General features: G+C 35.0%; 1 protein-coding gene across 1 annotated transcript in view; it reads left to right on the forward strand.

The window, feature by feature from the left end:
- The window catches only part of ARHGAP5 (Rho GTPase activating protein 5), a 54,755-nt gene that overhangs the window by 19,804 nt on the left and 19,789 nt on the right, over positions 1 to 15,162 (forward strand). The window contains exon 4 of the mRNA XM_040599721.1: positions 8,489 to 8,636. Within this exon, the coding sequence (XP_040455655.1) occupies positions 8,489 to 8,636 (148 nt within the window). The remainder of the gene's footprint in view (positions 1 to 8,488; positions 8,637 to 15,162) is intronic.

Consider the following 15,162-nt stretch of genomic DNA (forward strand, 5'->3'; position numbering starts at 1 on the left):
TGGGTGGGTAGGAAGGAGGAATGGAGTTTTGGTGAACTACAGAACAGGAAAAATAAGAGTTCCTTTTTACAGCCCTGAAATTAGCAGCCATAGTTTGACTGATCTGCTGACAAATGTACCAAACTTCTAAAAAATCTGTTGTGATCACATGTTATTAAAAGCAGAAGTGAATAGTCAGAATTGTGCTACTTGTTGCTATTCAGAAGCATAAATTCAGATGTTTTACTGTGGAAAGTATAGCCATGACAAATCTGTGGTGAGCAGGTAATGTTACTTGCAAGGGCCTTTAACATTGCTTCTTACCAGAGGAAATTAAACAATCTAAACCTGAGATCAGTTCAGTAAATGTGCTTTGGTCTAAATTATTTGCCCACTGTTGTTGTCCATAACACCATGTTTGTTTCCTCAGATCTTGTTTCTGTATACTGGTAGTGAGAACTGGAAAAACCATCCTTGTGCTCTGTTTTCAGTTATCACAGAAATAATTCCTATGAAAACTTCTATTCCTCGTTCTCACTGTTCTGTAAAACTCATCCAGAACTTCAGTTTCCTCCGTATTGGTGAGGAATCTTCTTGCAGCTTCCAGTTTTCATCTTTCCTTGTGGTAACCTTTCTCCTGAAATGTTTTCTTCTGTTGTGATGTCTCTGACCTCCAAAGAGGTAAAGAGAATATGACTGCTACTTGACCCAAGTTTTAGAAGATTAAAAACAGTTTTGTAATTCCCTCTGAACTTACGTTTTTGAATGAACATGGATGAACCTGTGTATAATATTGCAAAGAATGTCATAGCAGTGCATTACATAATCTTAATGTTTATTGATATGTACTAGAAATTACTGACACAACTCTGTGATTGCACCAAACTTTTTTGTAGCTGCAGTTATCGTCACTTAGTAACCACTGGCCTATTCTTGTCCTTGATAATTTGCAGCTAATGACTGCCTGCCATCTAGTACAGGTGGTTTATAGTACATGTGTATTATAGTACATGTACATTATAGTATGTGCTATATGACATTCCAGTACATGATTTTTCCCTTAGCCTATGACTTTGTCCTTTTTGTTGTTGAATATCATCTTGTTTCTGTTACTCCAGCTGTTGTGGTAGTTTCCTATATGCCACCATTAAATGCCTTCCTAAAGGCTAGATTGGTAAAACCAACTGATTGTTGTAGTTTCTTTGCCTCTAGAAAAGAACATGTTTCCAACAAAGAAGGTTGAATCTGTCTAACATAGTCTAACTTGTGATGTGTCCACCTGTATCCTATTTCATGTTATTACAGTGTTTCTAAATGTTCTGAAATATTTATTGTATGGCCTTGCATGTGCTGTTAACAAGTGGATTGTTAAACTTTTTCTGGTAGGGAAGTAGATGAAGAAAACTGGAGAGAAGGAGAAAAAAGAAAGCAGACTGCCCTCAGTCATAGGATGTTTTAACCAAATTGATGTGGAGTTGTGTGTGCACACTGTGGATGTTGTGTGCCAATATTTGTTAAGCTATGATGTGCTCTCCACCCCCACCCCCCCCCCCAGAACTTTTTCTGTAGAAGTTTCTCTTATGAAAAAGCGCTTAGTCCAGTCCTTTCCACTGTTACTATGCGAAGTATCTCTCAGATTAAATGTGTTTTCCAGAGTGAAATCTCCCCTGTATCAACACGCTTTCTATGTTTGATTGTTTCCTTACCGTTGTGCAAACTTGGAAGAACTAAGCACAGAGTACTATGTTCGCATGCAACTTTACCCCTGTTGTTTCTGCTTTACAAAGTTAGACCTCTCCAGCTGAACTGTGTGCTCATTCATCTCCGTGTCTTTTTTCAAAAATTGCAGGTGGGAACTACACAACTACAGGTAGATGCTTATCTCAATTAGAATCTTTATTGCTGTAATATTAAGGTCTAATACAGGACATTATTGTGTGTTGATACCCACCAGACTCTTTAAAAGCAGCAGCCTTAGTTTTTGATTTAGTTAACTCGATGAGTTTGGAGATATGGAACATCAGAGAAAATGCAGAAAACTTCAGGACATGAAAGGGCAGTGAACATTCCTAGAGGATAGGGATCCTGCTGGAGGAAGCCTTCTTACACCTCAGACAGGAGGATTCTCTTCATGTGTGTGCATTAACCCTAAAGCTGCAACGGTCATGCAGTTTATGCCTTGATACAAGGCACAAACCACTGTGCTCCGTGGCTTTTCATTGTTCTCACCATGTTTTTGTTGTGTAAACAAGCTTCATGGAAATATTTTAAAATTATTTATCAATTATTACTGATCTTCTATTATTATTCCAATTGCAAGTTATTTTTGACCCTTGTCTTAGTAATTCCCTGTATAGCAGGAAGCCTGCCTGATCCAGGAACTTGTAGCTATTCCATGCAGGTACAAATAATAACCTTATTAATCTTTACTATGGAATTGATGTGTATTAAAAAATTACCCATTTAATTTAGAGCTGTTACCTTTGTGAACACTTTGAGATATGTTGAGTGTCTACGCTGTGTTTTTTCCCCTTCTTATAAAATATAGTTCATTTAGTTTTTATCTTCCCCAGCATATAAAGAAATGTAAATATCCTGAATATATTTCTGCAAAGAGAAAGGCAGAGCCTCATCTTGAAATAAATTCTGCAGGCTTCTTGCCTTGTTACAGAAAACATTTTGTAAAAGTATGAATAAGATTAGTATGAGTATCTTTCATTTATTTGTGTGGAAGAAATTATTTGGAATACTTTTGAAACAAGTAGTAACTACAGAGATCTTGTAAACAATATAGTAAATTAACTGACCAGTGATAATGCCATTGTTAAACGTTATTAAATCTGAAGAAGTTTCACTATTTCTGTTCATTGACCAATAGTCAATAATTTTATTATTCAAAGTCTGATCACTTTTTTTTGTTGTTACTTTTTTTTTGTTGGTTTTTTTTTTGTTGTTGTTGTGACTGGAGTTTCCAGCTTTGGTGTTCAATTAAATCTGAAAAACGGTATTTTAAAACATTAAGCCTTGTAATCTTGTTTGCAAACATTTGTTGTTTCCAAAGAAGATTGTGAATTACATTCTTTCTATTTTCCTTTATACCAAGATGATTGTAAGATGCCTTTTACTTTACATTAACCTGAAAACTTGTCTCAGTATTTTAGCAAGAAAAATCCACTAGTACCTAGAAGGATTTTTTCACATATCTTACACTGACTTGTTTTAGAACACCATAGTAGTAGTACAGGTTTGACATCTATTTTTCTATGCTGAAACTTGTTTGCTCTCATTATAATTTCAAAACTATATGAAATTTTGTGTTGCAGCTATTACTGAAATAGTGTCAGGAGCTGTATAGCCTGTGTGTGTTGATCTCAGTTTTAATAAAACTGTGGTAAACATGTGAGAAATGGGAGATCAACTTAGATTTTTATTCAGCTGTTCTAGTGTCAGTTCAGTGGTTGATTTAGCAAAGTACTGTCTACTTCAGACTGGAATGTGCAGTGATTTTTTTTTTTTTTCTTCTGAGGAGTATAGGAAATATCAAAATCTGTACTTTCAGGTTTCATCTGTTCAAATTTAACACTTTTAAAATGCATGTTTGGAGCCATATGCCTTCTTGAGCCTCCATAGTTTAAAACTTAGTATAACAAGCTGTAACTCTAAAAATGGCAGAAGGCAGGAGGGGAAGAAAGACAGAGCATGTCAGGGACCATCTTCTGCATTATTCATGTTGTATAGTTTCTGACGAGCTAGCCATGGATTAGAGATTACAAATACTTTATTGAGCCTATAAAATGAATGCTGTTCATACTGTGTCATTTTATGAAGTATTTTAATAGTCCTGAAAATATTGACTTTGCCCTCTATGACCTAGGGCTGACTACAAATGAAGCAGGCAGAAAATATTCTTTGTTTTAAAAGTAGTAGTGAAATGTGTGGGAGGTAGAGAAGTGGCTGAATTTCCCATTTGATAAATTATGGTGGTAGTTCTGATGGGATGGAGGTGACGGGGGGTGGGAAAAAGAAGGGAGCCCATCTTGAGCAGAGAGGACTTGCTGGAGTAAGCAGTCCATCAATAAAGGGGGTTGATAGCTAGGTTTAGGCAGTTTTTCAGTTTTCTAAGTTAATTTTGAAAGGTTGTATTTAAGTGCATTGTACTCTCAAGACTCACAGACAATGAGTGGTGCCTAGCTAGTTCCCTGGCACCTACAGTCAAGAGGGTTAATCTTGAGTATGCCTCAAATCCACATTTTCAGTTTGATGCTTTTTTAAAAATAATATTTCTAGTTTTGAAATCAAGAATTGTATACTGTGCTGTGTTAGAATACATGTTTTCTTGTTTACCTTGTCTTTTATTGAGAGGACTTCAGGTAATCTTTTGCAACATGTATTTCAGTGATCAAACTACTGTAATTAAATCAATATTTCAGGTAAATGCCTTTGGTATCAGTGACTCAAGACAAGTTTGGGATTCTCAGAGTTAAAGTGCTTTCCTGCCAAAATATGTAAGGATCAGCTGGAGGTTTGGCGTTGACCTCTGTTAGGGTATGAAGAGAAGTTGTCTTTGGCAAGACAAGTACTTTCACAAGTAGTGAAACCCATGCTGGAAAGCTCAACATTAGTGCAGCAATCAATTATTTAAAAAAAAAACCCAAACCAACAGGTTTATATGAAAACTAAGGATTTCAGCTTTATGGTGTTGGACTTGTATTTTAATTACTAACATGAAACAGTGGTATATGAAACAATGAGCTTTTTGCTAGGATAAGCTAACAAAACCTTTCTAGAATAAGCTAACAATAACTTGGTGCCTATTAGTCCTTTTTTATTATGATGTATAAAAAGCATACAAAAATGTCTTGGACTGTGCCTAGGTTAGTGCTCTTTGTATGCAGTATTAGGGGACTGCTGTATTGTGGGGAGTGGGTCTATTGGGCAGAACTATTGAACTGAAAATACCGGTGGCAAAATCATAATCTCTCCATCAAAATCTAGGAATTTAGAAATAATTCACTTTTTTTCAGGTGTTGTTTAAATGAACAATTTAATGTTTAACAGTGGTTTTGTTTGATATTGTTTCATTAGAAAACTTCTAAAAATTAATTTTACCCAGAAAAAAATATGATGGTCATTGTCTTGACTAGCAGATTTTAAAGTTCAATGCTATGACTGATGGATCAGAAAAGCTGTTATTTTCTCAGGGTGGGGAACACAGATGAAAAAAAAGCTTTCACTTAAGCTTATTTTTATTAGAAATAAGACTTGTATTTTTTTCCTGAAGTCAGCTGATCTTTTGACAGAGATCAGGCTTTTTGCACAGTGACATGGCTTTACTTTCAGAACAAGTTCTTTACCTAAGAAGTCTACAACTAAGGAAAGTGTGGAAGTCTGAAATCAGGAAATAACATGGTGGTTTTTTAATACCTTAAAGTTTTGTTGTTAATTTGCAGATGTTTTGGTGTTTGGTTGTTTGGTTTTTTTGGTGAAGATTGTGTAGATAGTAGTATTTGCAGGAAGATTTGATTTGCACTGTCACTGGAGAGTTTGCCTACTCACATGCCCCAAAAGAAAGGGAAATCATGAGTAAGGTATTTAAATAAATATCGGATGGGAGGGAGACAAAATATGTAACGGGAAATAACTGATAAAATTATCATTGTAACTTTGCAATGTGAAATCCTAATTTCACACTTGTGGAGTAGCCCTGCAATGATCACCTCTTCTCCTACCTTACATTTAGATCAGTTTGAAAAGGACTTCAGGGTCTGTTTTTTTTGCTTTATCCTTTTATTCTTTATTATTTTTTAAATTCTGTAGACAAATTCTTGCTTTCCAAATTGGAGAGTAAACTTTTTCAGCAGACAATTTATCTAAGAAACCTTTCTGCTTTTTTGAGTGTATGTCATACTTGATATGTCAGTTCCTTACAACCATTCTTGTAAACACAGGACAACTATTAGAAGAAAACATTATTTATTCTGGCTTTGCAGACATATTTGATATTTCATACTATGTCCAGGTATTCTATGCAATAATAATATCCATTAGTATCATAATTGTCATAAAAATTCTGTAAAATCCTAGTTTATTATTCTATTAACTGGATTGCTTTCCAATCACACCAACAAAATCTGTTTATATTTAATTATGTTATGCTAATATCTTGTCTTAATCAGAGACACACAGTCTTTTTCTATCTGCTGGGTCTGAAATACACAGTCTGAATGTAGATCCATTTATTCTAAGATAGTGTGGATGTGCACTGAATACCTTGGGGGAAAAAAACAACACTTTTTCATTGTTCTAATGTATGTCTCTCTAAAATGATATTTTCATTTAACATTTGACAAAGATGTTTTCACTGAGTGTTACAGGTTCTTTAGCTTCAGCTTGGCCCTTTCAGCTGCTGCTTATCTGAACTGGTGTTGCCTCTAAATAAATACAATTTTGCCACTAAAGAGAAAATGGCTGATGAACTAGGTTGGGTGCTTGGGACATCAAAGCAGGGACGGTTGCAATGAGTAGGAGAGAAGAAAAAGCTGTTTCTAATCTGAAGGCATATACTAGTGGAAGCATAGATATCTTATTCAAGATGAATAAAAGTGACCCAAGGAGCTGACAGCTGAAAAGAATGCTTTCAGATATAGTCTGCTTTAGTCATGAAGGTTTATCTTAAAGTTTTATCCTAAGCTTTTTTCTAAACTTTTAATAAAAATTTTCATTAAATTTAAATTTTCAGTTAACGTAAAACTTTGAGAATTGAATTGCTGGAAAACAATTTCTTTCTAATGTTTTGGAGAATGCTCTAGTAAATATTCCTTCTTTCTAAGCTGTAAGTGCCAAACCTTTTCTAGAAATCCCAAATTTGAAAGATAAGCGATATTTTTTTTTGCTACTCTTCTGTTACTGGGGCCGGTCACAGGTACTCTGCTGCTGATTGTCTTACAAAGAGACATTCCACATAAAAGGTTTCACTTGTGTATTATATTATTGAAAGGCTTTGATTAACAGAGTTGTTTCTTTATCAAATGTTGGAGAAGTTCCACAGGTGCTGTAGGGTGACGGTTGGAGAAATGTTCTTTAGGCTGTAGTTTCCACTTTCCCTCCAACTTCAGCTCATTAATTCTCAGTGGGCAAGATAATAATGAAATATGTACCTTACTGAATTGAAATTTGAGGTAGTCAGTAAGCAGTGATTGAGCAAATTTGATGGTGGTTAACTGTTAACTTTTTTTTTTTACACAAAGTGATTGAAATTCAAGACTCTTCTAGATGTAAAATGCAGAAACAAGACATTTTGTCTTAATAGTTAATTGAGGTGTAGTCTTATTATACATTTTAACATTCTCAAAACCTTAAATTGTAATTTGGCTGTTGTGCTTTTTTTGTTTTTCTTTTATACTATTGGATGTTGACTGAAGAGCTTTTATATGCAAATATAACTTCTTTTAACTAACTTCTTACTGTATATAAACTGTAGGTAAAATGCTGAAAGGGTGGTCAGGCATTGGAACAGGCCGCCCAGGGATGTGGCGGAATCACGTGTTCAAAGTGTTCAAAAAACATGTAGCTGCAGTGCTCAGGGACACGGTTTAGTGGTGGACTTGGCAGTCCTGGGTTAATGGTTGGACTTGATCTTAAAGGTCTGTTCCAGCCTAAATGGTTCTATGATTTTAATGGTGATGTTCATTCAGTTTCCATATTCAGTTGCCAATATACAGCCAATTGATTGACCATTGAATATGGCAATCTCTGAATATATTCATTAACAGTCAAGAGATGAAACATGGTATCCAATGCATTATATTACAATTCTTGTAATTGTTCAAGGGTGGTTTATCACTTAAACTGATAAAAGTCCCTCTCCAAGCAAGAAAATTCCACGTGAAACTCATTGTCTTACTAGATTCAATTGGGTGCGGACTTCCTTTTGGCTCAAGATCTTGTGCCTGTAACAAAGCAATCATGCTTTATAGGAGTGCCTGCAACTCTAAGATTGATTACTATATGCTCTGCATCATCATGTTTCTAGCATAGTTACACTATAAAGGTTATTTAGTGTCTTTAATGAGATGCATACAGAAAACACTTTTTTGTTTTGTTTGGTTTTGATATGACACTCAGTCCTGTCCTAAAGATTTCTGTAGAGGTGTGGTTCTGGTGGGATTCATAGAGACTCTTCTGTGAGTGGTGCTGAAAGTTTGTATGCAGACTTGCCATAGAACTCTAAACAACAAGTAGTGTGTTTATGTTTATTCCTATGGTGTTTCAATTACTGATGCATTGGGTGATCCAGTTCCTAATGTGATACAAAAATGACGAAATTTATTATAAGTTATTTGAGTGCTTTGTCTCTAATGTATGCTATTTTAAAAGTACATTTATTTTTTTTCAGTCTGCCTTAGAGGAATTTTTAATGTCTGATAGCTGTATAATCTCTTTGTTTTTACTGAATGGTTACAATATGAATTAGTTAAAATATTACTTAAATAACTCTGTTTTGTTGTAGCCGAAAAAGAAAACTAAGACATTCAATCCTCCAATCCGTAGAAACTGGGAAAGTAATTACTTTGGGATGCCCCTACAGGATCTGGTTACACCTGAGAAACCGATACCTCTGTTTGTTGAAAAATGTGTGCAATTCATTGAAGATACAGGTAAGATAGGAGAACTGTTGGAGGAAAGACTTTCCCACTTTGCATACTGAGTAAAGCCTTTCATTTTCTGTTTTAAAATATTTTTAGAATTTTATCCTGGAAATAAATAATTATGGGAGAAGCACGTTTTAAAAGTAGAATATGCTTTCTAAATTGTATGCTTAATATGTGATGGTCTTTTGTCTTTATTTACACAAATATTTAATTTCTTTCTGACAAACATTTGAATTTAACAATTTTTTCTTGTAATTTAAAAAACTTGTATTTTTTCTAATGCCAAATGACTTTTAACCTGATGACATTTCAGTCTTATATGTTTCACTGTAGCACTCTGTTTTAATTCAAATATTAAAAACTTCTGAAATCCACTTTTTCCAACTGCAGAAAATGGGTACTTCATATGGCTTAATTAGCTTGCTTTCTTTATTTTACCGATAAATGTAGTTTTGTACTTTTATACAGAGATGGAAACATTTGTTTTTCTAAATACTGTGTAATTCTACATGGAAAATGATAATCAGTTTAACTTGCAGATTTCCAGTTGAATGTAAAATATTAACATATATGTGTGTGCACTGGGATGAAATTTCACAGTATGGTTTTCTCTCTCTCTTTTTTTTTTTTTTTTTTCCTGGCTCCCTGGTTGTGTGTTTGTCACTGCTTTCAGCCTATTTACTGTGTGACCATGAGGCGAATAGGATGATCTTGCTGGTCCAACAGAAGACTACATTTAGGAGTGGGGAATTGTGTTGAGGTTTGGGACTGACCTGTGGTTGGGTTTGTTTTTTTTTTTCTTTTTTGTTTTTAAAGATGGTGAGCATCGGTTTTCTGTTAGTGTGTAGTTCTTGCTTGCTATGAGGTTGCCTGAATGCTGTATTGCTGTATTTGAAGCAAATGAGAGTATGAAACTGACTGACTGAAGCTGAAACATGAGCAGAACCATCTTTTGATGGGTGTCTGCAGTTCAATATTGTTTAGCGTGGGGTAAAACTGCACCTTTTCTCAACATTTCCTTAGTTCTGTAATACAATTTTGGCTATACGATGACAGTAGCAGTTTTAGCAGGAATGAAACTGATAGATATTCTTTCTTAAACTAAAATTCACATTTACTGCTATCTGTGAGAGTAGTGTTTCCGGAAGAATTACTGCAGGTGGTACGCCTAATGACTGTTTTTGAAGACTTAAATACTGCATTAATGCAATGAAAAGAATTAGGTGAAATCTTAGGCACTGATCTTTTGGGAGTTAGATATGTTAGTATAAATCTGTCTTTAAACTTTACCTGCTATTGATTCCTTGCCTGAAGGTAATAGCTGTGTTTTCTTCCCTCTTGCTTTTGCTTTCCCCACCTCATCCGGGGAAAAAAAAAAGGGAAGGAGAAAGAAGGGCAAGGAGTAATAGGGTGGTATAGACAGTTTTATATTTTGTTCGCTATTGTATGTAGCAAAAAAACCCAACTAAAAAACAAATCAACGTAAATTTATGGGTGAGTCACTGTCTGAATTTGTTTTCTTTTAAAGTGGCTACATACAGCTACTATGTATAGCTATATAAAATAAACATACACCAGTAATGAAGACCAAGTGAATTTTGAAGTTTGTAGGATCTGGAAGGTAGTATCTTATATTTGAGCATGCTTAACTTTGTAAGAATGCTTTCAAACAACAAAATTATAAATCTAGATCTAAAGAAAATTGTATTTGCTTATAAGTAATGGTGTCTGTTATCTGACTTTGTGGTAGGCTTTTGAAAGAAAGTGTAGTATTTCTCCAAAAGGATTTTCACCAACTTGTGGGGCGAGAGAGAACTGTAGTGTTGTGGGAGTATGATTTGTCATCTTTTTTTCCTTATAATAGTCAAATACTGCAAACATCCAGAAGATTTAACACTTTATTCTCCTCTAATCACCTGTCTTTGAGGAATTAGATGTTTAGTTAAGCTTCTGACGTTTTCAAGATGTGAGTGGCTCCTCAAAAGTGGTGACTTGGGAGGTACTGCATTACCTTTATTTGGTTGAGTATCTGTTAGTTCATCCTGGGATGCTGCTGTGCAGCTACTGAAAGCTGGAGAACTTTAATTCTGGACATACATGTAAGCTGGACAACCATTGTGCCATCTGCATGCCTTTTTTGTGGCTGTGAAGACCATAGTTGTCCTGCTGTTTCTGTTAAGCACTTAGCAAAGATGGAAGAAAACCTCTACTTTTTATCTGTATTAGATTTTTTTTTTTAACTCCTACTCTGAATTCTGTGTAAGTAGCTTTGGTTGTTCTTTTCAACTTTATTCTTGGCTGTGGGAATTTTATTTTTGGTGTTTATTATTTTTATGTTGGGTTAATATTCTGTAGGTATTTGAGTTTCAATCATTGTTCTGATGAACATATTTGTTGCCTTTGAGGAGGTTGTTCACTTGCATTGTCTTCAAATCCTGTGCTGAGGTAGTCTCAAAGTCAGTGATGTGAGCCTGTCTGAGAGAAAATGCCACAAATACAGTTTTGGAGATGATCAGTCTGCAGAAGGCAAGTTGGGGTCTGTTGGCTTCAGGTGGGAATCCAGAATGGTACCGTTCCCCTTTGACAAAGCTGCTTGGCCCTGGGGAATCATCCCAGTACTTCAGCTGTCTTTTAGCAAGTCAGCCTAGTACCAGTACTAACCGAACTGAATGCCGGTGTTTATTATCATTGCCTTTTTATTCAAGAAGTGCAGTCTTTCCCAACTCTTCCTGAATGAGGCTAATCAGTATATTTCTCTTACAGATGATGTATTTGTTCAGCTTTTCCTTTTAAGGTACTTCTGTGAAGTGCAGCTCCTTCCCTTTGTATTACCACATACAATTTGTATTGTGGCTGAATTGCACATGTTTTTGCAACGATATGATTAACCTCAAATTGAAGAGCTAATTTTCATGTTCTCTATCTCTGCCTCGTGAAATTATACAAAACAGTGCGTCGTACCCACTCACCTAAATTGTGACTGAGGCTAGAAAGTACGCAGTGTGAAAAAAGTTTTCTCTGCTTTGTTTTGGATGCTTAGATGAGAAGATGATATCAGAAAGTGTTGTTGAAGATTTGTGCTCCACCGTAAACCTTAAAGAATTGAGCGCATGCAGAAAATACCATCAGATTTTTGTTTTACCATACTGTTCTGGAATATCCTCATTAAAAAAAAAAAATCTGCATCAGTAGAAAAGGAACAATATGGAAAAAATTAAGTAAATCCAGGAGCTGAATAGCTCTAGCTTATTATAAATCAACAGATTTTTTATTTTGAAGGAGCTATACAGATGCTGTCAGGTTAAAGGGAGATCTGGTAGAGATAAGGGATCCTAAGTCAGGGCCTACAGATGCAGGGGTTTTTTTGTGTGTTTCTGTTTAGTTTGCTATTTTCTGACAAGAAGTTTTATTCTGAACTGGTTTAGCTTTATGGAGTCAACTAATTTCTGGTTTTGAAAGATAACCTAGGGCTTGAATCCCTTTTGGAATCTTCTTGATAGTATTGGAAGTAGAAAATGAGGGAGTGAAGTGGTTAATACGTGAACAGATCTAAACCTAATAAGCAGCAAGTATGTATCAGAACCTCCGTTTCAGCTGCCCTGTGTACTTGCTGCTGGTACTGGTAGTAGAAGGCAGTAATACTACGTAGTACTTTGTCTTGTTAGAACCTATTGATTAAAAAACACTTTGTAAAATACCATGTAAGGTTATCTTAAATTTAATAACACTGTCACTTCTGGATAAGGAGTGAGGAAAGGTTGGATAAATACTGTAAAAAAGCTTGCTTGAGTGTTTATGCATTCTCCGTGATTATATGAAAACCTTTTCTCTATTGAAGCCTTTCATTTTTGAATTCATTGTAATTATAGCAGGATGAGTAATTTTTTGGCTGGTTGTCAGAGCTCTTGTTGGTTCATTTAACAAGATGATCAAAACAATTTTTACCTTTCAGGTAAGTAAGTTGATAATGGTGAATTACCAAGTTTTTCACTAAATGGCTTGGTATAGATGTATAATGTTTTCAGGAAAATGTGTTTTCTGGTAAAGATATTGCAGTCTTATCCGTAACCTTCTACAGACTATATAAACACTTACCTATCATTAGTGTTTAGACATAGTTAGACATAGCATAAGCTATAAGATGCTGGTGTTTGTATGCTCTGTCACATTCTTTGGAAATCAATGTGTAACTTGCTCCTGAGGGCAGCTAGTTAAAGTGACTTTTTGACGTTGGTAGTTAACTTTCAGTTATGGGTTTCCAAAAGAAGAATTTGATGATACGGTTGTTCTGGTGTATTTTGTTGCTTTCTCCTGATGGACTGAAGGTCATTGTGTTATGTCACTTGCAATGAACTTACAAAGTGTATTGGTTTTCTACAAACTAGGTTTATGGAAATGTATTTAGCAGGGAAACTAAAGTATAATTTTCTTAAAACTGAAGTGGCGTTTTTTATGCAGAATAATGGTGATGTGAGATGTGCTAGAAAAAAAATGAACTAATTTAAAAAAAAATAATTCTATCCAATGTAGACCACTACTTTTTTTTAGTACAGCCCATTTTTTCTAAATGTAGGCAGAATTCAGGTAATTGTTGAAGCTAAGCTGTTTAACTGTATTAATAGTGTGGATTCTGTGTTTCTTTAAGAATTATGTAGAGAATAAGTAGGATTTTCTGATAATTTTGAGAGAATGCAATGCAGATTTCTGAAGGCTAATTTAATGTTTACCTTCAAAATGCTGGTATGATTTGAATTTTCTGTTGCAATACCATGTGGAAATATATATTGAATGTCTAATTTTAAGTGGAAAAGCTCACATGTTTATGGCAAGTTTGTAGCTCGAGTGTTTTGTGAATAATAAAATTTTTATGCTGTTTTACATGACACCAATTTAATTTCAAGTACTGTTTGTGTGCTATTCAACACATACTGTTGTTGATTATTTTTAACTTTCCCAAACTTATAATAATGTGGGAAAAAATTACTCATGCTCACCGATAGTATTAGCTTATGAGGGTCTTCTAATATTTCAGTATCTTTTTTAAATTGGTTTTGGATTTGATTTTTTTCATTGTTGAAAAGTTTGGTATAAATTACATTCTGTTTACTGAGGAAGGAGGCATCAAATTAATATGAATACTAGTGCAATTTTGCAATGTAATGAATTTAGCTCTTGACTATTTGCAACTGTAATAATAATAGCAGTATTTTAATGTGGTTTTCCTCTGGGTTTTCAAATATTTTTTAAAAATCTTTGTAGAATACTGACATTCCTGTGCTTCATTGACAAGATTAGAAATTTTAGATTCTGTACTTCATAGAAAACTGATAGCATTAATACAGTGCTAATTCTACATGAAACAATTTAGGGAAGATAAGCTTATTAGAATAATATGAATTTTAATAATTTAGTGACTCAATTTATGTGAGACAAGGAATGGAATAAAGAAGGATGAATGAATTTGAGCCATATCTCATTTAATGTCTCACATGGTCTTGGTAGGGAGCTATAGGTGAAATTAAAAGTTTTGTACTTGCTATGTGTGCAGTAATCACTGCTTTTGATATTGATGCCACTTTGTAATGCTGTTAAATTAACAACTTTGGAGGTAATTCAAGTAAAAGAATACTGTCTTCTGTGAATTTCCATCTCACCTAAGTTATACCCAGGTCTTTTACATTGAATCTGCCACGAGGCTGGATTTTGACTTTGAAAGTATAGATAATGCAAAGTTTGTCTTTAGAGAATGAGGATTGGGTAGAAATAGGCAAAGAAGATGTGTCAGCAGCACCTGCTGAGGTCAAAAGGCTGGTAAATCATTGAAAAGTATTAATAGTGGCTGCAAAATCCAGAAATTCAAGATTAATTATCTCCCCTTTTATTCAAAGGGCTTGGGAGAGCTAGAAGCTTTTATGGCGCTGTTCTGTTGGACACAGAGAACAGAATGGGACAAGAGTGGCCATCCTCCTTAGCCTGATGTATGAGATCCAGCATTCTGAGGGTAGTTTCATAAGAAACAGTGTAATAGCCAGTACGATCCTTTCCTGCTGTATGCTTCTGTTGCTTTTAATTTTGGGTGCTTGTCAGACATCTCTGAATCGGTGGAGTTCACTGTCTTGGAAAGCTACATCAGCAAAAATGGACAAGGTCCTGCTGTGTAGCATTACAGCTGGTAAGTTAAGGGTCAAATCCATGTCAAAACAAGTGCAAGGCATGGAGCAGGGCTATGTAGCTAGGAGCAAGGGAAGGATAGAAAGAGTGATTGATGAGGCAGGGAGTTAGACCATCTTTTTCAGTTATAATGTTCAATTAAGTTGACCCAACTGCCCATGAAACTACATGTTTAGCAAAAAAAATGCATAGGCTGTGGTTGTTACTATCGATTCTGGATGGAGTAACAATAGAGTTAAATAGCCCTACAGTACATTTTGTACCCTCATGAAGTGTGTGAGTGATCCTAGTGGTGTAGTTAATATATTCAAGGCCAGGGCTTCCATTCAGGGGAGTGTAGACAAGCTGGAGGAGTGGGACA

Source organism: Falco naumanni, chromosome 7, assembly GCF_017639655.2.
Source record: "Falco naumanni isolate bFalNau1 chromosome 7, bFalNau1.pat, whole genome shotgun sequence".
In the NCBI taxonomy this organism is placed as follows: Eukaryota; Metazoa; Chordata; class Aves; order Falconiformes; family Falconidae; genus Falco; species Falco naumanni.